The sequence below is a fragment of the Colossoma macropomum genome, unplaced genomic scaffold, assembly GCF_904425465.1.
Source record: "Colossoma macropomum unplaced genomic scaffold, Colossoma_macropomum, whole genome shotgun sequence".
Classification (NCBI taxonomy): Eukaryota; Metazoa; Chordata; class Actinopteri; order Characiformes; family Serrasalmidae; genus Colossoma; species Colossoma macropomum.
Window position 1 is genome coordinate 38,603,155 of NW_023494789.1, and position 25,059 is coordinate 38,628,213.

The 25,059-nt window shown below is 38.7% G+C and overlaps 1 protein-coding gene across 1 annotated transcript in view; it reads left to right on the forward strand.

Annotated features, from left to right (window-relative positions):
• The window catches only part of slc12a5a (solute carrier family 12 member 5a), a 127,837-nt gene that overhangs the window by 84,650 nt on the left and 18,128 nt on the right, over positions 1-25,059 (forward strand). The window contains exons 4-7 of the mRNA XM_036571237.1: positions 3,541-3,687; positions 19,275-19,329; positions 20,911-21,041; positions 23,933-24,180. Of these exons, the coding sequence (XP_036427130.1) occupies positions 3,541-3,687; positions 19,275-19,329; positions 20,911-21,041; positions 23,933-24,180 (581 nt within the window). The remainder of the gene's footprint in view (positions 1-3,540; positions 3,688-19,274; positions 19,330-20,910; positions 21,042-23,932; positions 24,181-25,059) is intronic.

The following is a 25,059-nucleotide window of genomic DNA, read 5'->3' on the forward strand; positions in this document are numbered from 1 at the left end:
TAAACAAAATAGGGTGATTACTTAGCAGGATTACATTAAAACCATTCCTGCGCACCGAATATGAGTTTCCAGACAGGGAAAATGTGAGATTATTTCAGTTGCCGTCTCTTTGATGTTTGTGAACTCCATCAATCTCTGTTTTCTCAAGTTATTCAAAAGGAATGGAAAATAATAAGATTACGTTATTTTAATATCGTAATCTTTTGGATTAGATTACAGATTAGATATTAAAAATAATCAGTAATCAGTACTGGAATACAGTTTAAACGTATCCAGAAACCAGTGCTTATAAATGCAAATAAGTCCATATAACCCCAGCATATTACATTATTGAACTACACATACTTATGAATGTTAGCCTGTAAACTTCAAATGATGAGAAGCAGTTAGGCAATGCATGACTCCAAAGAAATAATGACATGTATGGATTTCAGTTTTACAGCGAGCTCCAGTTCCTATAACACTTAATAATACAACTTTATTATGTTATAACTGCCCAGACATCATTTTTCCATACACATTATATTAAATTACATTAATTACAAAATGAATCCATCCAGCCAGAATCAAATTATCCCTCATAGAGGTGTTTGGTGGACATTGAATTCAATGACAGGCGATGTGGGGTCATTTTTTTATTTATTTATTTCACATTAATTAAATTAAAAGTCCCATTTCTTAGCTTGCCATCTGCTGTTACTTCAGACCCCTGACCATCTGACTGTGTGTGTGTGTGTGTGTGTGTGTGTGTGTGTGTGTGTGTGTGTGAATACTGTTGTGAAATTCTAAAATCAACTCAGTATAAAGATTGACATACACACACACACAAACACACAGACACACACACACTGTGTTCGGATGTATAGTATTGTTCAAAAATTTGGAATCAGTGTTTTCCATACAATGTAGCCAATTTGGTTGTATAAGATGTTTCTAATATGCTCATTCTGTATAACTGTATAACAGATAATAATTAATAGGCAATAGGAAGCTGTAAATAAGAATGAAAAAATGTTTGAAAATTAAGTTCTAAGAAAATGAATATGCAGAATTTATCATTTTTCAAAAATGGTGTTCAAATCTGAAAGCAAATAACTTTTACATCAAATATGTAAATAGCTCATTACAGTATGTTATTCATTGTTTACTAACTTCTTGTTTACAGAAGTCTTTAAATATTGGACTAAAACTAGTTTGTTATAATTTAATTACTTTGTTTATATATACACTACATGCTGTATGCAAAAGTTTGGGCACCCCGGTAACTTCTACACAGCTTAATGCACAATAACTGTTTATTCTCTGAAAAAAAATAAATAAATAAAAATACAAAAAAGGTGGCCTGTGTACAACTTATGGTTCATTTTATATATTATGTTTAATGTTTTTCTTAGTTTCACTCTTTCTGTGCATATATATTCTCACTAGAGATGGCATAATGCCATTTCTGTGTTTACAATACTGATACCGATGTTCAAACCTTGAGCGTCAGCTGATACAGATACTAATCTGTTATTATCTCTTCCTCTACTACTACTGTTAAGCTACTAAACGACTAAGCTTTTGAATGTGCATCTAAAATCATGCCGTAACTACTTCATTCTACTATCACACAGCCAGCAACATCACATCACACGTATGCAATATTTCAGGATGGATTTGTTACAGAAATTGATTTTTCTCTCTAATTCTCTTCACATACAGTTTATTTATTATTTCATTGTATGTCACTGACAATTAAACCTATTGCTGTTGTATGTGTTTGGCTGAGATTTCCATCAGTGTAAATCCACAAAACACAAGTGAAAGAAATAAAGAAGGAATAAACCAATCAGTCAAACACTTCCAAACTGGCCTTCACTCATTTAATGTCAGTAATTGTCAGCTTCTCTTTACATGCCCCTCCTCGACATGGACACAAAAGCACCGCAGTTTGTTACCTCTATTAGAACACTTCAGGCCAGTGTCATAATCACATTGAGCTCTAACACAATGACAATCTCTCATTTGTTCCTGAGCTGAAGTGCGGGCTGAGAGGTCATGTCTATGGCAGAGTTACAAATAACTCAATCACTACAGGTTTTGTTCTGTATCTTTGGTTCGACAAAGGTACACCGAACAATATAATCATGATGGTTTTCATACTCAAGCACCTGTTGAACCACCTCCCCTTTTTAGGCAGCCTTTGCTTAGACATGTTTGAACCCTGTGTTTTAGATACTTTCATTATTTCACATACAGTCAACTTTAATTTAACCCAGTTTTACCTTGCTGGCCTCTCCACCCCTGTGAACTCCAACTCCTATAATGCATCTGGTTCTGATGTCACAGTCACAAGCCCGCCATCAGCCAATCATGGACACATACACAGATCCTCCTCTCCTGAAAGCTAATCACTCTCCCCTGCTCTCATTAGTTCTGTTTGTACATATACTGGTTCATTTTGTTCACTTGTTGTAAAGTATTGCCAAGTGCCTTGTCTGTTGTGTACTGAGCGTTCTTTCTGTTTTTGCCTCCTGTGTTTTTGACCCTTTTTGGCCCTTGTTGACCCTGTCGGATTTTCCTTTGTACTTTGTTTTGGTGTTTGTTTCTCTGGCTGCTGACCCTTGCTTGTTTATGGACTCGGATCTCGGTTTCCTGATGTACCTGTTTGGTTCTGACCTGGCCTGGATTACTGACTACCCCCTTGCTTTGCCCAACTACCAATAAAGCTCCCTCCTTTTACTTCCGTGAGCATCTGGTACATCTGCCTGATGTGACAGGAGTATCTTTCAACTGAAATGTTACACCTTTTTTATTGGTTTGCATTAAAAGTATCAGCATTCTGTACGTAGAAATGTAAAGAAATCAAAAGATAAAAAGATGTCTTTGTAACAGTAGAATTTTTGCTACACTTTCGCATCTGTGTTATGGCAATGTATGTATAAGTTCTCCCTAACTTTTATTTCTAAATGACATTTGGGACAGTGAAACCTGTAAGCAGGAAGTGTTTAGATATGTTTTATAGTCTTTTCTTGCTAAGAAAGAGTTAATAAATAATAATAGATAATTATATCTAATATGCATGTATACCTAATATGCATAACTATGCTTAAGACTCAGGAAACTCATAGCACATGGAGACAGATAACGTTTTTTCTGCAAGTTTTAAGTCTCATATTCAATAGCAGGTACAATTTCCTTCTAGTGAACTGCAATATTTTTACAATAATATCGTTTTCTTTGTCAAATGCAATCAGTTCAGCCACTCGCTTCATCTTGATAAAGATGCCACTCCAAACTCTCCATTTCCGTCATTCTGGGAGCAGCAATTTCCCCCTTTCTCATGAGACATTCATCACAGACACAAACATTACTGTATTTACAATCAGGAGATTAAAGGCACTTACACACACATTTACGGAGGCTGAGCTATGTTAACAACGTAAGAAAAACAATAGCCCAACTGATAATTGTGGACAGAATAAATAGCTGCTTTCCAAAGATGATTCATTGTTTTTCAGGAAATAAGTAATGGTTTTTCTCAATGTGTGTTCACAGGCTCCGCGGATGGGCACGCTGATGGGAGTGTATCTCCCTTGTATGCAGAACATTCTGGGCGTGATTCTGTTTCTGAGGATGACCTGGATGGTGGGCATTGGTGGAGTCATTGAGGCTTTCATCATCGTTCTCATGTGCTGCTCCACGGTGAGTCGGTCATGTTCAGCCATAGACAATCACATGCACACAATCTCATACTGTACATCCACATTAGAGGTCTGAAACCGAAGTCCATAGCCGACATATATCCCCAACTTTGAGACCGGACCTGACCAGCCCCAACTGGTACTGCTAAACTCCGAACTCAAACCTGACCCGAGCAGGTACTAGTCCACCTTGTACATGTAAAGTCAGAGACAATAGCTCATCTGCTGATGCACAGTTTGTGTTGGTCATCCTCTAGTCCTTCATCAGTGGTCACAGGACGCTGCCCACAGGACTCTGTGGGCTGGATTTTTGGTTGGTGGACTATTCTCAGTCCAGCAGTGACACTAAGGTGTTTAAAAACTCCAGCAGCACTGCTATGTCTGATCCACTCAGACCAGCGCAACACACACTAACACACCACCACCACATCAGTGTTACTGCAGTGCTGAGAATGATCCACCACCCAAATATTACCTGCTCTGTGAGGGTCCATGGGGGTCCTGACCACTGCAGGACAGGGTAAAAGGGGGCTAACAAAGTATGCAGAGAAACAGATGGACTACAGTCTGTAACTGTAGAACTACAAAGTGCACCTATATAGTAAGTGGAGCTGATAAAATGGACAATGAGCGTAGAAACAAGGAGGTGATCATAATGTTATGCCTGATCGGTGTATGTTTGTGGAACTACTGATTGTACCTCACAGAGAACAGCATCCAAGCAAAGGGAAAGATCTGCTGTGACCTTTCACCAACCCAACACGTCCCTCTCATCATCCATGGTGTCACTGAGATTGATGTTCTGTTGAATTTGCTATTTCCTAGTTTCATTCAGGGACACGTTCACGCACTCCTCAAACTCTAGAGCTGTTCCCCGAACGCAGCTATGGACTAAAACTTTACAAGAGTGGAAGAGCGAGAGAGAGATAGAGCATGCCTGAGAGTGCAGAAATTTACATTAAAAGCACTCATTATCAAACAAACTTGAGCCCAAGCTGAGCCTGAAGTTCTGTGTAAAAAAAATTGGCCAAATCTGGCCTAAAACACAATATTTTTTCATAACAACGGGCTCACTTCGGGTAACAGACTTCTGATGCAGACATTGCTGCCTTTATTGTTATTTACAACATCTCAGTGTTCACAATGTATTGATTATTCTTTTTTTTACATATCAGTGTTGAATGCAGAAACCTTTTTATTTACTTTCAGATTTGCAATGTTGTGTTATCACTAAGCTACCCATAGCATAGACCTCTGTGTCATCATTAATGACCATATTAGGGCCTCTGGGTCTAAGCAGATTTATCTATGGGAAAAATGAATAGCATTTTTCGAAAACCACTGCTGTCGCATCCCGTTGTAAACAGAAATGTTCCAGAGGTGATACATTTTGCTTTACATATAAATTTTTTTCTGAGTATCATTGGATCCTTTGAATTATGAGGTTGTTAAGGAGCCAAAGTATGAATATTGCTACATGCTACAAGCTAACACTGCTGCACACTGAACTGACATCATTAGACTGGAAACCAACCAGCAAGCTTTGTCAAGTGTGCAAGTTAAGTTGCTTTGGCTGTAGTAGAGTTTGAGTAGCTAGTGTTGTTATATAATAGCGTTGATGTTTAATAGTAGACTTACCTTTATGCAACATTATTTCAGTGCAAGGAGTGTTTGCTTGTAGCATGTATGTATCATTATTCATATTTTGACTACTAACAATCTCGTAATACAGAGGACCCAGGATATTAGGGGGAAAAGTCCATAAGACAAAACACACATCAGGTTTGGAAGATTTTAGTTTATTTCAGGATTAGTTTATTAATTACAGGATTTATTACAGGATTTTTTCTTTCAAAAACTTTGACTCAGAATTTCTATTATGGACATGCTGACAACTGAGAGAGCTGTATCTTAACTCCAAACATTTAAAACTTTTCACACATTTAGACTACTTTTTCACCTTCTATGTTGCAGCTGTACAGCAGTCATTCGCTAAGATTTTAACTTGATGCAGATAGAGCAGCAATCTGCTGACCTGGTCAGCCAGCTCTAATGAGAGGGGAATATTGTCAACGTTACAGAGAAAATAGCACATGCACCAGTTAAGGAGAGCCTGTTCACTGCAGGCAGCAGTCTTACCCTGTCAGATTCTTTCCTTGAATCCATTTGTTAGGAAACAGAGTCGTAGAACTGTGTTGCTATGTGTAGATTTGTACATTTTGATTTACACTGTCATGGTGTTTGTACTAGTGTAGTGTAGTCCTTTGGAAAAGGACACTATATGATTTAAAGTGAGATTCCCCCCAATGTTTCTAAATTTCTACATAATTAAAATGACTGTGATGGAAACAAAGTCATTCAGAGTGGTTTGGTGTGAAATGCTACATTCTAGACAAAGTTACCAGGTCAGAATTGTTCACAGTGGTGGTGATAGGAGCCGGGCATCTAAAGGGTTTAATGCCTCTATAAGCTCCCTCACAGAAACTTATTACATGAAATGGTTTTGGCCAAAAACATTCTGGCCTGAAAAATGTCCATTTTCATTATTTTAAATTTATGCTCATTTTCCCCCAAAAACTCCTAAAATCTTTATGAGCACATCATGTATTCATTTCATTATCTTCAGTTCCAGTGGTCACAAGCCAGTGCCGACTTAAACTCCTTTGAAGAAGAACCAATTTTCAGTTTCAAATATAGCATTACAGCACTTCTCAGGGGTTTGAATGAAGAAAAGAAGCAATTTGGGTGTTCTCCTCTTCAGATGACATCCCACCATTGCAAATTTGGCAGCCATTCAGACTGAGTTCTGGTTCCTCAAGGACTGGGCTGAATGCTTCTGTCAGACAGGAACAATAGGGCTCCCCAACGAAGTCAAGATCAGTACAATTTGAGGAGAATTTACGCTTATTTAAGCCTTTTTATTCGAATGAGCCATATCATGCAGAGGAACTGTGAGTTCTGAGACTGGAAATGTAATTTCATCCTAGGACACATATCGTGATTTTTCTCTTGTGCCAGTTGTCTCTTATTGCAGTAAGAAGCTGTTTAGGAGGTGCACCAGTCACGATTCTGCATAATATCAACTGATCACGTGATCACAAACAGCTCGTTGGATGCTCTTGAGGCGCATCAGATGTGAAATCCAGTTGAAACTGGTTTGAAGTATTTCATCTTTCAGAAAGTGTTTTGCTGACCAGCAGCTCTCAGAGCCAGTCTTGGGGACACAGCCTGCTGCACATGCTTGTGTATTTACCTTATTCACCTATTTAATCCACTGAACTGCAGGGTTATTATTAGGGCTGATATTGAATTTCAATATCTTTATGATACAGAGTGAATTACCTTAATATCACAGAATATCAGGAAGTTCCATTTCAGTCATGCAGTTCTAAATTACACCAATAAGCGGCTTGTCTATCTTAAATCTAACCAATACATCTAATATTTCCGTTATTTTGAGGTGGTTGTGCATTTATTTTAAGATTATTTTGCTTATTTCTAGACATTATTTACTTGTTTTAAGTACTTTTATCGAGTATAATTATCTCACTATACTGGCAGATCATTTTGCTGGTTTCGAGCATATTTCTTAAAAGGCAAGTATTGGACAACCATGTATTTATGTTATTTCCCCAATATGTCACAATGGATAAGATTAAACATGGTTATTATTTCGTTCTTGGATTTTACAGAACACAGCTAACCCATTAACAGCAAATTTGTTTATGGCAGACGTTTTTCAGTAAGCTGTGCTGCTGCTACATGTTTTGCAGATTGCTTGATTAAATGCTTCTACACTATTTCTCTTCTGTTGAACAAATCACACACACAGTTTTCACTGAACGACTATTCTATCTAACTGCTATGTACATAAATGCCTTTTTTTGCAGTTATTTCCATATTATTTCCATATACATCCATTTGTAATGCATGTACACAGCTATTCAGGTATAAACCAGGCAATGACTGATAATCCACAGTAATAAAAGCTTATTTTAATGTCTGCAGTTTGCAGAAATATCTGGTGAATATGGTCAATATAAAAAAATAACAGCTCGCAATAATAAAGGGAGAAATGAGAAATATGATTGTGAGTTTGAATCTTTAGCCTGCAGTTCAAGAGATCATGTGTTAGCTGCATTGTTTAAAGTGACAAGTCCTTACTAGTGGGGGAGTTGGTCATGACTAAATTAGAAAAAATATGAGAGGTTTAAGGTTTTGCATTGTAATTACAGTTATAGAAATAACTTACCTACGTTCATACTTTCCGAGAAATATTTTTTTCTGCTGGCATTTTTTGCAGGACCTTCACTTCTGTCATTGCACTACAGGCATAGACCCTTATCTGACAGTTTTGTAGACCTCTTTACTGTTTTTGTTCTTATTTTTTTAACAGTGCAGCTCTAGTGATTATCATCATTTTGATATACTTTTTAAACGTAATTACATAATCGCAGAACTAGTTACATAAAAAATGGCATTTAAAATGAACAGCTTTGAGTCTGCACTTTTGACTTTAAGTTTGTTTTCAGTATACACACACACACACATCATCTAAACTGCTTATCCTTCTGGGTCGCGGTGGGGTGCTGGAGCCTATCCCAGCTGTCATTGGGCGGAAGGCAGGATACACCCTGGACAGGTCGCCAGTCCATCGCAGGGCAGACAGACAGACATACACATTCACACACACCTAGGGGCAATTTAGCACGTCCAATTGGCCTGACTGCATGTCTTTGGACTGTGGGAGGAAACCGGAGCACCCGGAGGAAACCCACGCAGACACAGGGAGAACAGGCAAACTCCACACAGAAATGACCCTGGTCGCCCGGCCGGGAATCGAACCCAGTAAAACATGACAACAATAGCTTTTCATCAGATTTAGTGTGCACGCTTCTCTGCTTGTCTCTGTACCTTACAAGTGAGACATAATTCATATCAAATTACAGCAGACTGCCATTTTTCCTTTATTGAGTTGTATGTTTTAGATTCAGACAAACAAAACCTTCTTTTTGTCAGAGGCTGATATCCCTTCATACATTTCACATCCCGCCCACTGTGTGTGTCTTGTTGCATTGTAAGTCATTTTCTGTGTGCAGATCTCAGAGTGAGCGAGTGTCAGTGAGCATGTTATATGTCTGTATAGCTCGTGTTCTTGTTCACATGTGATTTGTATGTTTGTGTGAGCACACTATGTTCTCCTGTGCCTGTTGAAGGGCTATTTTTAACCACAGCTTTAAATTTGCTATATAGCAAACTGAGTCATGCTCAGATCTCTCTCTCTCACTCACTCTCTCTCTCTCTCTCTCTCTCTCTCTCTCTCTTTGCAGCCCACATAACATTAACTGCCCTGTCACTCACACACATATATTCACGTATATCCTGGCTGAATAAAAGATGCAGCGCACTGCTGAAGTTCTACACAGTGACTTTTTAATCTGCTTATAGAAACATAACACTAAGACCACCAAGAGAAAATGTCTAGGGGCCCCACTTTCTTTCCTTTAGGATATTCCCCCGTCGTAGAAAACCTTAAGCCTGAACTTGAACTGATGGTACTAACCAGAGACTCCACACGGCAGCATCCACATGCACATTCACAGACATGTGGTTTGCATTTAGGCAGCATTCGCATGCTTTCAAGAAAGCTCACCCTCTAAAAGCCCATCTCCACTGGGCTCCCTTATGGCTAGCAAGCAGCTAAACATAGACTTAGTTGCTGGGTCACTGCGCAAATGTTCATGTATGACTAATGTGAAAAGAGGGCTTAGCTAGCAGGCTAGAAGAGACCAGCCTGAGAGCAATTTTTCATCTGTTCTTATACTGGACGTAGCTTTCCTTTAACATAAGTGTCTGATAGTTGTTTAAAGGGCCCATGTCCTACGTTTGTCTATGATTTCTTGGAGGTTGGCTTATGACATTTGAGTAGTTTGAACCACAAACATGACTCACTGTTTTTTAACTTCTCTTTATCCCTTAGAATTAAACTGGCTGTTTTTGTTACTGTATCTTTAATACCAATATATGGTTGTATACAGTGCAAAAGTTTGAATTCCCCTGGTCATATTACATGTTTTGTTGTTTTTGCAAGTTATAATAAGTTATCACATCCTCTACAGAGAACAAACTTAAGTATTGCATTTTTCTTCACAAATCTTAGTGTATAATTTCATTTTTTTCTAAATTTAACAAACAATAATAAAATATTAAGTGTGCCATAACGTCTGCTTTTTTTAATGTTAATTTCAGCAAATTAACAATAATTGTGCATTAAAATGTGCAGAAATGTGTTTGTTGTAGAGGATGTGTTAACTCATTTTCACTTACAAAACATATAACCAGGGGTGCCCAAACTTTTGCATATGAGTGCTCTCTTCTGATTGGCTGTCATGTATCGTGCCTTATTCAAAAAGCAGTCCAGGCTGAAACACTCCTTATAACTTCAGCGTGAATGGGTGGAGCTACCGCTAAACTGTGGTAGGCTGAAAAGACAGATCTATGTAAATGAGCTGGTTTTGTGACATCACAAAAATACATTTGAAACAGGTCTTTCCAGCTTAATTTTCATCTGTGAACTGGGGAGTGAAGGGAACGTTTTAAAACTTTAACAATGTTCACATACTACATCATAGTCTTATTTCAAAACAATGAGAAAAGTTTTCTATGGGCCCTTTAATCAAAATGACTTTGTTATTCATGAGCATTAAAGATGCTTTCCTGCAGCAGCTGAATGGCAATTGACCCTACAAATAGAAACATTAGATAAACATGTCCCCCAGTTGGTGCATGTCTGTGATTCTACGTTGCCAGACAATCTGGGCCTGTTGCAAAGAATAGAATGAAAGAAAAAATTATTTGTAGCTGGAAGATGCCAAGTTTCTAATCATAGAGGCCAGAATAGGCCCATTTCATTTTCATTTTCCTTTGCAGATGACTATTCTCAGCAATGCGCTATTTATTTTGGAGCTTCTAATTTAAACAGGACAATTTGTGTCAAGATGTTCCCATTTTGCCCTGCGGCAAAGCAGAAGAACCTTCCACATTAACGTCAGTGGATTCTTACATGCGGTATAAGGCAACAGAGCAAAACACATTACAATGTAAAAATCAGTGCAAGAGCTACCAAAAATTGTGGATCAGATCATTCCTTCACAAGGCTACCATGCGGAAATAGCTATTCAAATGATACTATACAAGTAATTACAATTGTCATGACATTATTGAACCAAAATAACACACTAATAATCTAATAAACCCAGAGAAATTAAAAAATCAATTAAAGAAAAGACCTGTACACAGATGCGTTTAGTAATGGCCAGCATTTATGGATTTTTCCCTCTTGGTTCTGATTACCCAGAGAGTTTGCCGGGGTGTGTGCTTTGTTGGGCTTTGAGAGGCTGTTTAAGAGTCTGACCGCGTTCTCGAGGTTCTTTTCTCCAGATGCCCACTGCCTGCCAACTGCAGAGATCAAGGCCTGTGCAAAATGGCCTGATCCCTGGAGGAGCCCAGCGTGGCGAGATTCAATAATGTCTGTTTTAGGTCTATAGAAAGTGTTCACGTCTATCTAGCTCTCTCTTTCTATTTCATTCTCTATCTCGCTCCCTCTCTCTCTCTCTCTCTCTCTCTCTCTCTCTCTCTCTCTCTCTCTCTATCTCTCTTGCTGTCTCTCTTTCTCTCTCTCTCTCTCTCTCTCTCTCTCTCACTCTCTCTCTCTCTCTCTCTCTCTCTCTCTCGCTCTCTCGCTCTGACAAACTGCCTCATGTCTTCATTGTAATTCAGGTGAACAGAGATGCTTCGTTAAAGACCCTTGGTGAAGTGGGACTGAGGAGTTGGTTTCTACCCCTGGTTCTGGAGTCACCCTGGCCTGCATGTGTTAGTGTTTTCATGTCCTAACACATCAGCATTAACTCATTTAGTTATATTATTGTTATTTGGTGTTATAGCAGAGGAACTCTGGATTTCAGATGTAGATGCCTGTGGAAAGCCATGACGCATTAGATTTTCATCTTTACAGTGATTATTGGTTTTAAGCATAGTCATCGCTTTACGTGTCATCACTGCCAACGTCCAATTACATCACCCCATGGCCCAGGCCTACCATCTACACCAGGCCTGTTTGTAGCCTTCTGGGGGCCCTAAACGAGTTTTTTGGAGCTCCCGTCTTGCTTGCTGATGTACTGTAAAATTATATTCTAAATATTAACACTGACTGCCATGAGCTGTCTAAATTATGACTATTTGTGTATTGCTGATAATTATAGAGAACCTTCTCAGCATTCTGTTCTTTCTACATGTTTAGGTAGTAAGTTAATCACATTTGTGTTTGTGTGTTTTTGTTTGTAAGCTGAAACCTAGTCAGAGAGCCTGTCTAAGTTTAATCTGCTTCTTTAGACAGACACCAGACCCACTTGTTCTTGTTGTCCACCTACAAGCCGACACAGATGGCATAATGTTAACACCACAAACACACAAAACATACCTTTATACTATTTCTCCTCGTTTTCTCTTTTTCTTTTTTTTTATTTTTCAGCTCCAGTTGTGTACATTTTTTTGAGACATGATTAATCAGTTAATTTTTTCCCCTCACTTTAGCATCTCAGACATAAAGATGCAGTAATAACCCAGAAGTTGTTAGGGAGCCCCCTGGCAGCCACAGGGCCCTATGCAGCTGCTTATGTCGCTTATTAGTTAGAGCCTGCACTAGTCTACACCACTATGGGGCCTGTGTAAAGATGTAACTTAGCTAAATATGTGGATCAAGTACCAGGAGCAAGATTGAAACCCACAGCTGCAAGACTTCTGATCTGACTCTTATGGGTCAGATAACAAAATAACATTACCATAATAACCTTATACAGCAAATTAGGTCATGGCAGCTGTTTTTTATATGTCTATGTGTGTGTGAGTCCATCAGCCGTCTTCTGTCCGTACCAGTCCAGACCAATGTGAGACATCCCATCCCCATCCTCTCCTGCCTGTCTGTACATACGCCTTGTATGAGTGTGTATGTGCTGTGTAGGACTTTGCGTCAGAGGCAGCAAGACTACGTTTGCATCATCTGGAACCCAAGAGCACATGGGCAGGCAGCTGAGGCTCTCTCATCGTAGCATGTCTCTCATAGCAACAGATGGAAAGGCAGAGAGAACACAGATCCTTTTATAGATGGCAGAGTAAAACAGTGCTGTGGCAGAAGAATCAGCAGCCTTAGTCAGCCTGAAACATTAATAATGGCCCAGACAATTACCGGACCCAAAAATTCTATAAAATATCACGTCTTTTTCGTAAGTGTGTCTGCGAGAACGGAAATGATGTTCCTGCAAAGATGTGCGCATTCTACCAGAAGATACAGTATCTTTAGATGCCTGAAACATTATTATTAACCCTTTCAGCAGCTATTTTTCTACCTTTTAATGTACTTTTACCCTTTAATGACAAGATTTCTCAGCACTGTTATAAAGATGAATATCAGTAGATGTAATAAAGATGAATATCAGTAGATTTTTATTGTGTTTTATTTGAAAAACAAACCCATGCAAATTTATTTCTTTTTTCACGTAAAGTCCAGAAATGAAGGAGTGCAATGCATCATAAAATGTTTACATTTACATTTACTGCATTTAGCAGACGCTCTTATCCAGAGCAGCTTACAAAAAGTGCTTTGTCTATCTAGAAAAGGAATCTTTGCTAGTTACAAATAGGTTAGAGAGAAAGCTGGTCCTGAGCTCAGACTCTGCTAGAAACAGAAGTCCATGTTGATACCTAGAGAGAAAGGAACAGAATTAAACACAGTGCATTGCAATACATTTCAATAAGTACAGCACAATACATTACAATAAATACTTAACTCAGTGTTCACTTAAGTGCTGTGTAAAGAGACGTGTCTTCAGTCTGTGTTTGAAGACCGCAAGAGACTCTGCTGTAGGGACAGCCAGTGGGGGGTCGTTCCACCACCTGGGTGCCAGAACAGAGAAAAGTCTTGAAGCTTGTCTTCCACGCGTCTTAAGGGAAGGCGGGTCAAGCCGAGCTGTATTTGAAGCTTGAAGGGCTCGTGCAGTTCGAGCTTTGACCATTGCCAATTAGGTAGGGAGGGGCTGGTCTGTTTTTGGCTTTGTAGGCATCAAGGTTTCAAATCTGATGCGTGCAGCTACAGGAAGCCAGTGAAGGGAGCTCAGCAGTGGAGTGACGTGACTGAACTTAGGAAGATTGAAGACGAGCTGTGCTGCTGCATTCTGGATGAGTTGCAGAGGCTTAATGGCCTGCATAGGAAGACCAGCCAAGAGCGAGTTGCAGTAGTCAAGCCTTGAGATGACAAGAGACAGAACTAACACCTGGGTGGCTCTCTCGAGTGAGAAAGGGTCGGATCCTCCAGATGTTGTACAGGAGAAACCTGCATGACTGAGTTAGGTTCGCACGAGATGGCACGATCATGATGAAGACCTGTAGTTGCAGGGATGAATAGCAGCTCAGTCTTGCTAGGATTGAGCTTCAAGTGGTGATCTGTCATCCATGAAGAGATGTCAGTCAGACGTGCTGATCATTTTTAATTATAGCCAGCTCAAATATCTTTGGATGCTTTAAAAATCAGGCTGATCAATCAAAGCTGTCTTGTCATGTTTGCCGTCCAAACAAATGTGTAACAAAAAAACAGTGCAAAAGCTTATATGACAAGAAATTTTGGTAAAATAAAGTGCACCCTATGTAAGCCTATTAGTTGTAGTGCTTAACATAAAAATGGTAAATTAATCAAGGAATGAAGTGTTTAAATGCTCACACTGTGTTAAAATTCACATTTGTTTTAAGAAAAATTGTACGGTGAATAGGTGTGAATAGGCCTTTACTCTGATGAAAACAGTCAATAATAAGCTCTTGATGATGTGAATTGCATTCTGAATGTGCTCACTAAAAATCTATTGCAGTGCATCCAGCAGATAAAGGCAGCATGGAGCTTCTTTTATACAGTGATAGGAAACACAGTAGCTCTTGTTCCACATGCTAAACCATTTTAATATGACCAAATTGGACATGCATGCTTACAACTACCCAGATGGCAGACTTTAATAAGTTCAAGGAGTTTCTAAATAGACCTCTGAAGTCTTGCATTATTTTGTAGTTTCTGTCTTGTCCATATTAAGAACGCGGGTCTGAGCTGGTTTTCTCTGTGAAAGGAATGACATTTTTGAAAATCATCTTTATTGCACAATGATAAACAAAAAGGTTCCAAACTGCACATTTTGGTGTACATTATTCCCTGAGTGTCACTGAATCCTCTGGATTACGAGGTCACAGTAAAACAAAAATAATGTTACATGCATGCTAAAAAAAGCTAACAGTCTTGCATAAACCTCACCATTGTTATATACAAACACCAGTTACTCAAACTGTAAAAAACTACATTTGACAAAGCTTGTTGTTTATTTGGGGTATTTTTGAGGTTGCCAGTCTTATGATGTGAGTTTAATGTGTTAGCAGTGTTAGCCCACATGTAGCAGTGTTCATATTTCATCTTCTTAATGACCTCGTAATTCATAGGATCCAGCAACAACAGGGAAAATGTCCATATGGAAATGCAGGAAAAGGTAGTAGGGAGAATCAGGAGAATTCCTGTTGAGCCAGGGAACAAAACCTTGTATCTCTATCATTGTCGTTTATGTATGTATATGGGCAGCTACAGAATGACAACACAACTTTACATGTCTGTTTTTCACTTGTTTGGAAATGGAAATGAGGTTGCTACTTTATATTTTTTACACCGCATGAATACAAATGTCACATCCAAATGTATGAATGCGTCATTTTCCGTGAGTGCTGAGAAATGTTATGATTTATTTAACATATAATAGCAGGCAGACACTCAGTGGCTACTCTGCCTTCAAATAGAGCTTTTAACTTTTTGCTGGTTTATTTGTCCGGCTGCTTCTCTTTCCAATTACAGAGCAAAAATGACTCCATCGTCTCTGTACCCTTTGGCTCGGCAGCGCTGCTAGATTGAATTCTGTTTCTGATGTGTCATATGATTGTGTAAACATGCATTCACCGCAGGCCGAATCTGCCTGACGCTCTGTTGCTAAGTAACAACCAAGCAGCACACACCTTGAATTAGTGGAGCGAGCCACGTCTGTGCGGTGAGTTTGATTTGCAGAGTTTATGAACGTGGCCCGCTGTTAGACTCTTTCACCACGGAGGTGGACAGAGACAGCTGCTATTGGTCAGTCTATGGTAATAATGATTACTGCATCTTGTTTTAGACTGTCGGACGTATTCGGGTTTATGATGTGAACCATATCCTCTGTATGCTCATTATTGTTCAGCCTCTGAAAGTGGTTTGCCGTAACTAATGCCGCAATATTACAGGGTCCCAATTGAAAACAGATGGTACGATTGGCGGATTTGGGAAACCAGCTGCTCAAGCCAGATTCCTCAGCCAATCATGGGCTATATTTGTCATGTTATTAGCATATGGGTTGATGTGATGATGTTAAGAGTGGTGGTGTGGGCATTATAAAGTGCGTGTATTAGGTGTAATTGAGTGAAAGTGGACTAGCACTCACTTGGGCCTTAGCCTGGGCTTCATCAGATAAAGCACTTAAACAATGAGAGTCTTATCAGAGCTCCTTAGAGAGAGACAGACCTGTGCCCATTATGCCTGATTACAGTCTAATACACCAAGCACTAGTCACTGCACACAGCACACTACTGTGTGCAATTCACAGCACATTTAAATGCTGTTGAAATTCAATTAAAGGGAAATTCCACCGATTTTTTAAAAATCTGCATAATTCAGATATAAATAATGTCAACTAGAAAGGTTTGATGTCCATTGTTCATTCATCAAACTTAATGACTCTGAATTCTTTACCATGGCAGTGAAAAGTACCAGGGATGGCAATGTCTGCACTGCAAATATTGTATAGCAGTTTTGTTTACTACCAATTGATTATATTGCCAATCAAGTTGGGTCGTTGAAATGTCAGAAAATGCACCACCCATGTCTTTAAGATGCCCTAAAGTAATCATATTTGTCTTGTAATATTTTTTTTTCTTAGTGTCTTTTCCTTTAGTGTGGGATTACCACAGCCTGCCGTGTTGAAATGGGTTACTGTAGAAAGGTGGCATGGATGTTGATTAGGCAAAGTCTTTCAGCATAAGTGGCCCCTTCTAACTAGTGAAGCTACTTTAAGGTGCATCCGTTGCTGACACAGGCGTTCAGCTGCAGTTTCAACATCTAGTATAAAGTCTTCCCAGAAGAGTAGAGACTGTTACTACAGTAAAAGGGGAAAAACTCCCTGTTAATACCATTGAATTCAGATGAAACACTGGATGAGGAGGTGTCTACAAACTTTTGGGCATATAATGCATTCACTGGTATTAGTATTACTACTACTAATACTACCAGGATACATACACCCAAATAGCCTTGTTAAATGCCATGCTTCTTGTCTCTCTCTTTTGCTCACTTGCTCTCTCTCCCCCTCTCTTGTTCGCCAGTCAGCAGCTCCCTCGCTGTATCTGCAGTGTGGTAGTGTAGAGAGAGACAGTGTGTGAAGAGTACTGAGCTGAGACTCTGTGTCTCTGTTCTCACCTCATGCTCCACAGCCCCATCAGTCTCCTGCACATTTCTACTTACTACCTCGTATCCACAGTGTAGTCAGTATCCCAGGACGGAGTAGGATCCTCCTCTGCTACTTTTAGAGTCTCAGTAACTTTTAAGGGAATGTGACACTAACTATGTTGATTGAGGCCGAGGGCCTTGATGCAGAGCACTGACACTGAGAGGTTAACATTGTCACATGGTTTATAGGTTTATATTTATAGTTTATATTTAAATGTATTATTCACTATATTAACATATTGTGTATGTTTTTATAATTCGATCATTGATTTAGACTCTTTCAGAGTGGTTTGAACACAGATTGGGGGTTTGTTAATGTCTTGTTCTTTGATCAGTAAAGCCCAAATTAGACAAATTAGATATTTCTAAATGGTTTATTCACTTTGTGTTAAACTTCCTTTATAATGACCTGTATTACTACATGATTGAGAGTCTTTTATGCGAAAGTCACTAGTAATTACATTATTAGTTGTAATAATGCTTAATAGGCACTTTGTTAAGCGGCAGATAAGGATAAATTAAAATTTAAAATCAATTCGATTGATTTTGAAGTGTTTGTGTGTGATATGTAGTATTTTATTCCTATAGGTTCTAGTATTGACTTCCATATTCTGAAGTGTAGTTGTCATCATTACTAATTAGAGGCTAAAAGGTGCTAAAGATGTTTTCAGTAAGTCTGCTTGCATCACAAATTCAGTACCTGTTCATGGTATTTTGGCCAACAGGAAGATTGAATACTACATTAGTATGCCAGTTTGTGTTCCATACAAGAGTTCAATGGCTAAAACTGCACTTTAGACTATGGAACACATCTTGACATATTAGTAACATATTAAACTCTTATTTCTTAAGTAATAAACTGAAATTAAGCAATAAACTTGACACTATTTCTAACCTATAAGAATCCAGTGCTGCCAATACACTAACAAGAAGAGAATTAAGATCATAATTCATACTAAATAATTTGCACAGCAGGGTGTTCATAATACATTATTACAATTTAAGCCCTATTGGAGCTGGATTAGTGTTACCTGGGGAGGTGCTGTAATCTGAATGATTACCGATGAGACCTGTGATTTTAATCCAGTATGAATCTACAGTGTCTGTAGTTTTTACTTTAAGTCTGCTAAGTCATAATTCTGGAGTAAATTACTTTCTATAATTCACAGAATGCAGCGCTCCTCAGTAATAGCAGTCCAGCTCGAACTGGCCTTACGGTAATGTAATGCAACCTGAAGACAAGGCAAACAGATAAAATGGGCCTTGATTTGACCCTTAATCCTTAAGTTCATGACAAAACTACTGAAATAAATCAAGAATTATATTTGGGGTGATTTGGGGAAATTACACATCCTTTATCCCATATGAATCAGCCAGTAACATCATGTACACTTTGCATTACCAGACTCCTACTGGCAAAACTAATCGAGCTCAAACAGGGCTTAATAATGACATTATTAGTGAGATTCATATAACAGTCCTCTAGTTATTTACTAATACCGGCCATAATGACTGAAGCTTAATGCATAGTGAAAAAATCAGTTAGAAGTGTCTAAAATGGTTTCAGTCACCACCACTGACATTGTTTACATCTCAACAATTTAATTATGCAGATTTTTTTTTATCTGTAAATTCTCATCCAATATGTCTGTATAGGTGTACTACTATATAAGTATACATTTTACACACTGTTATACACCCTTAACCACCCCATTGGTCATTGGTCAGTTTCTGATCAAGGGGCCAGATATTATTTGTGTAATGGAACATTCTTAGCAGTAACACTGAAAATATCAAGCAAAGAGTGGCTCTGTGGTCAGAAAATGACCATTGACAGAGGGCTAGAGAATGGCTAACACAGGACACAGGCTACAGCCTCTAGCTGTAGATGAAACTACAACGTAAGTGGCCGGCAGACATATACTGAACCATACGTCCATTTTCTCTAATCAAGTGCATTTCTCCTTTTGTCCACACAGACAATGTTGACTGCAATCTCGATGAGTGCCATTGCCACCAACGGAGTAGTGCCAGGTAAGAGACGCCCTCCTCTCTCCCCATACCTAGAGTGCTGTGACAATCTAACACAGTAGCCTTGGCAACCGTAACTCTCGCTGATGTCCAGACAGCATTACCCTCAAGGCTATATTTATGCATTCACGATCCTATCATTGAGCCCTATTCTAATCACAGCCTCAGCCTCACCTCCTGATTGGAGGAGAGCAAGAATGAGGGCAAATTACTGGCTTGGGTCCCTCTCTGTTTGTCAGTCACCAAAGACCACTATTATTCCCCTACTACTTATGTCCATGCTGTGAATGGACCCTCATTGGGTCTATACAACAGAAATTATAGTTGTGGGCTGTGCTCTAGTTTTACAGGGTCACTTGTAGTATGTTTGAGGAGGGAATGTCCTCACCAGTGCAAATGGTTTCACCCTGTGTGTGTGTGTTAACGTAGCCTGTGATCTGATCGCATGGAGAGCTTTCGCCTCCCAACCACTTTTTTTTTTTTTCATGAAAGCTACAAAATATAATACATCCATTTGGTTCCCCTCAAAGCGCAAACTGTATAGTTTATTGCACAGTGATCAGGAGATCAAATCAGTAGCACACAGTATGAATGGTTGCCTTGTTTTTAAAGGATTGTTCTTTCTGCAGTAGTACTCATAAATCTTACTTACAGTATTATTTATAAATCTTATTATTAAAGAATTACATACAACATCCCAAATGCCAACTATGGAAAACCATTCCTGCCAGGTAGAGGAGAATTTTTTTTTTGCCTCCTTCTCTGTTTCTGGTAGCAGTATGACAAAATCTTGACTTGGCATTTCAAATTAATACCTTTTATTTTCTTAAAATTTGGACTTTCAAATCATTTTCATTTCAAATTAAATTCTTATTTCCTCAAAATTTTGATCTAATGTCTCAAAGTAATCAATTATTTTATCAAAATATTTAAGATAATAAGTCATTATTTCAGAATTTCAAGTGGTCATTATTTTGACAGTCATCATTTCAACATAGTAAGCCATTATTTCAACATAAGTCATTATTTAGAGACCCTAAGCCATTGTTCCAACATGTAAGTCATTATTTAGAGATACTAGTCTTTATTTTGAGACACTTAGTCTTTATTTTAACATAGTAAGCAATTGTTTTGAGAGAAAAAGTCATTATTTTGACATAGTAAGTCAACATTTGTAGAAAATCAGTCATTATTTTGACATAGTAAGTCAACATTTAGCCATACTTTTGTCAGAAACTTGGCAGGAATGGGCTTCCATGATTCACCAATAACAATTATCATTCTTTTAATATGAATCATACAGAGATATGTGGATCACTGTAACACCTTTAAACTTTCAAATATCAACTTCAATCTGATGTTCTGAATATGTATAAGTGCTAAGTCATTGCTTGGGTAGTCTTGGGCACATAAAATGTCTAACAGATAGTTAAACTTGAGGAAAGACCAGCCAAACAGTTACCAAAGTATCACTCAGTTTACACTGTTATAGGTAGCCTGTATCTCTGGAGAAGACTCTGTTTTCTGGATCCCGTTCATTATATGTGATTATCCAAAGTATTTACAGTGTATGTTTGTGTGCAGCTGGAGGCTCCTACTACATGATCTCTCGCTCGCTCGGCCCTGAGTTCGGTGGGGCTGTGGGGATTTGTTTTTACTTGGGAACCACCTTCGCTGGGGCCATGTACATCCTGGGCTGTATCGAAATCTTACTGGTAAGAGAACCACCACAATTCATGACTTGTCCTTTCTGTTCTTTTGTTATCTCTGGATTCTTTTCAGTACTTTCTCCCTCTTGTCCTTTTCCCTCGCCTTATCACTTCACTCTCCTTCACTCTCTCATTCCCTTATCTATTCCCCCCTCCCTGCGTGCCTTTTCATACCTCTATCGGCTCCATTTTATTCCGTTCATCACTCATTGTTTCATCTTTTCACTTATCCTCTCCTATTTGTCTCTCTTAAGTCATGATTTGTACTCTCTCTTTCGCTCTCTTCATGAAGGAGTAATTATGTGGATGGTGTATCAGTGAACAGAAAGGTGAATTTGCTCTTTGAGCTGTACCACAGTTACATACACTCACAGCCTGAACACACATGTTCCTCAGCACCCCTCCAAACAGGCTGGTGTCAATCCAGCTTCTGGGTTAATTCTGCCCTATGGAGAACGCCGGCTTAGCCACTGTCAAATGGAAATCTCTTGTGATACTGGGAAACGGGCCTGATTCAAATAGGAGTTTTATCCTGCTGTCGAAAGAGACACAAAGACTGCTATTTAAAAGAGTGAAGAAGCGCTTTGAGATTACACTTGAATTGTAACCCTGGGAGATATGATATGATGAATAGGTCACCATGACAACTGGCCAGGCGCGTGTGCATGCGTGTATGTGTGCGTGCGTGCGCTCATTAAACTATGAAAGCGTATGCCTTCTCCAGTAATTCATTTCCATCAAAGTTCTTGGGGTTAAAGCATAAATGAGTTTAACCAACTGTGCAACATTCAAGGATCAACGCAATAAAACTCACCCGGCTAAATTTGGAAGGAGGCTGTAAAGTTCAGCTTGCGACCATTCAGATGCATTAAGAGTGTTTTTAGAAAGGCGTCTAATATGGCTTAATGGTAAGTAATTTGGCCGTTTAATTCCACGCTTGGCTGGTTCAATTAGCACCAAAGGAACAGAACTGAACAGAATTCCATGCTGGTCATTCATCAGAAAAGAATGACTAGAAGCACGCCTCTTCACTCTCTAATGCTTTTAGTTCTCTGGAGATTTTTTTTCCCTCCTTCCTTCTTATTTTTCTTGCTCGCTGCTCTATGCTTGTGTATTATGTTTATAAGGCTGGATTCACTCGGTGAGACTTTCATACACTTGGTGGCATGTTGTGAGTTACCTGCGATAATTTCTGTGCAACTTCCAGTCATACAAAGTAATTCAAAAACATTCAAAGTTGAACACAATACATTCAGTGTAATTTGCAACAGTTTATCATCGTCATATATTTTTTCCAGCTGTCGTTAAACAAATGTCTTACAGTTATGGCCTACAGTGGTGCTTGAAAGTTTGTGAACCCTTTAGAATTTCTTAATTTCTGCATAAATTTGACCTAAAACTTCATCAGATTCTATTCTAAGTCCTAATAGTAAATAAAGAGAACCAAATTAAACAAATGAGACAAAAATATTATTCTTGGTCATTTATTTATTTAGGAAAATGATCCAATATTACAGATCTGTAAGTGGCAAAAATATGTGAACCTTTGCTTTCAGTATTTGGTGTGACCCCCTTGTACAGCAATAACTGCAACTGAACGTAACTGTTGATTAGTCCTGCACATCGGCTTTGTGGAGTTTTAGCCCATTTCTCCATACAAAACAGCTTCAGCTCTTTTATGGTGGAGGGTTTCCTCCCATGAACTGCTGCTTCAGGTCCTTCCACAACATTTCTAAGGGAGTAAGGTCAGGACTTTGACTTGGCCATTCCAAAACATTAACTTTCTTCTTCTTTAAACATCCTTTGGTAGAACGACTTGTGTGCTTAGGATTGTTGTCTTGCCGCATGACCCACGTTCTCTTGAGTTTCAGCTCACAGGACAGATGTCCTGACAGTTTCCTTTAGAATTTGCTGGTATAATTCAGACTTCATTGTTCCATCAATGATGGCAAGCCGTTCTGGCGCAGATGCAGCAAAAAAGGCCAAAACCATGATACTACCACCACCATGTTTCACAGATGGGATAACGTTTTTATGCCGGATTGCAGTGTTTTCCTTTCTCCAAACATAACACTTCTCATTTAAACCAAAAAGAACTATTTTGGTCTCATCTGTCCACATCTGTTCATAGTCTTAAATTTCCTCCATTGGTACACAGTCTGTCTGTCTCTGGATTGGTGGAGTTCAAACTCTTTAGAGATGGTTTTGTAACCTTTCCCAGCCTGATCATCAACTCTTCTTCTGAGGTCCTCAGAAATCTCCTTTGTTCGTGCACAAACATGTGCAGACTGTGATAGATCCCTGTTCTTTAAATAAAACAGGCTGGTCACTCACACCTGATTGCCATCCCATTGATTGAAAACACCTGACTCTAATTTCACCTTCAAATTATCTGCTAATTCTACAGGTTCACATACTTCTACCACTCACAGATCTGTAATATTCGATTATTTTCCTCGATAAATAAATGACCAAGTCTAATATTTTTGTCTCATTTGTTTAATTTGATTCTCTTTATCTACTATTAGGACGTGTAAAAAACTGATGAAGTTTAAGGTCAAATTTATGCACAAATTTAGAAACTTCTAAAGGGTTCACAACCTTTCAAACATCACTGTACTTGATGTCTTCTCACATCTCAGTCTCCTTCTGTAATAACTGTGTGTAAATTTAGGGGCATCAAGAGAGAAGAAAATTAATCTAGCTACATAAATCATGTTAAAAGCAGGCTAAAGACAAATAAAGAGTGTCACAGGCAGCCGTTTAAACAGCGTTAGATGGCTGCATAACGCAGCTGCTAACAGAAATGTTAGCTTTGAGAAAGTCATGTTTGTTGTCGTCTCTCAGGAAAGAAACCAAATGAAAAACATGCATCTCTCTCTCTCTCTTTCTCTCAGATCTATATCGCGCCACAGGCGGCCATCTTCAAGATGGAGGGTTTAGAGGGTCCGGAAGCAGAGGCGGCCATGCTGAATAACATGCGTGTGTATGGCTCCCTGGTGTTGACCTTCATGGCGATAGTGGTGTTCGTGGGAGTGAAGTATGTCAACAAGCTGGCGCTGGTGTTTCTGGCCTGCGTTATCTCTTCTATTCTGGCTGTCTACGCTGGTGTCATCAAGACCGCCATTGAGCCGCCTGTGTTCCCGTAAGTGCTTCGAATTATCTGGTAGTGTTCTTCTTTTAAGCTCTGTCAAAGCTGGGCTAGTTTATTTTGGGGAGGAACTGTAATGTAAGTGATTTCTGATGAGATGTTTGATTTTACTCCAGTACAAATCTGCAGTGTCTTTAATCTGACAGGTAATTTACTAGTGTTTAAAAGTTTGTGTCTAAAATTGATGCAATATGCCCATCCTGTACTATTTCACAGATTTTCTGTAGTCAGTAGGACACTAGGAAGCTGTGAATAAAAGTGAAGAAATGGTGTGTAGAATGATGAAGACTGATAATGACAGATGAAGCTGTATCGCAAGTTATAATAAAAATAGTGTTCACAATTTATCATATTTCAAAAGTTGAGATGAATTATCAAGGCAGATAACTTTACCTAAATGTTAATGTAAAATAATGATTACAGTATATTTTTTTATCACGTAAAAACGTCTTGTTCACAGAATTCTTGAAAAATTGAGTAATAAAAATACCTTTTGGGTGTTTAGTTTGTAATTTAAATCCATATAGAATAAGTTATTATTGAATATTGTCGCTGTCATATCGCAAGTTAAGAAGATAATTTACGCCGTCTCTTGTAAAGTTGTCATTTAGAGATATATGGGATAATATAAAATAACAAAAATTCAACTGTAGTGTACTTCTGGGGCAAATTACTGAAAAATCCAGGGACTCCTTAATATCAATATCCAGTTATAATAATCCTATTTGAATTGACCTCATAATGCAATAACACCAGTGTGCAGTCTGTTGTGTTGCTTGTTGCCCGTCATCTATTATGACATGAACATTCAAGCTATGACGTTTTAATACAGACTCTCTGTGGGAATTTATACAGACAATCCAGTATGAATCA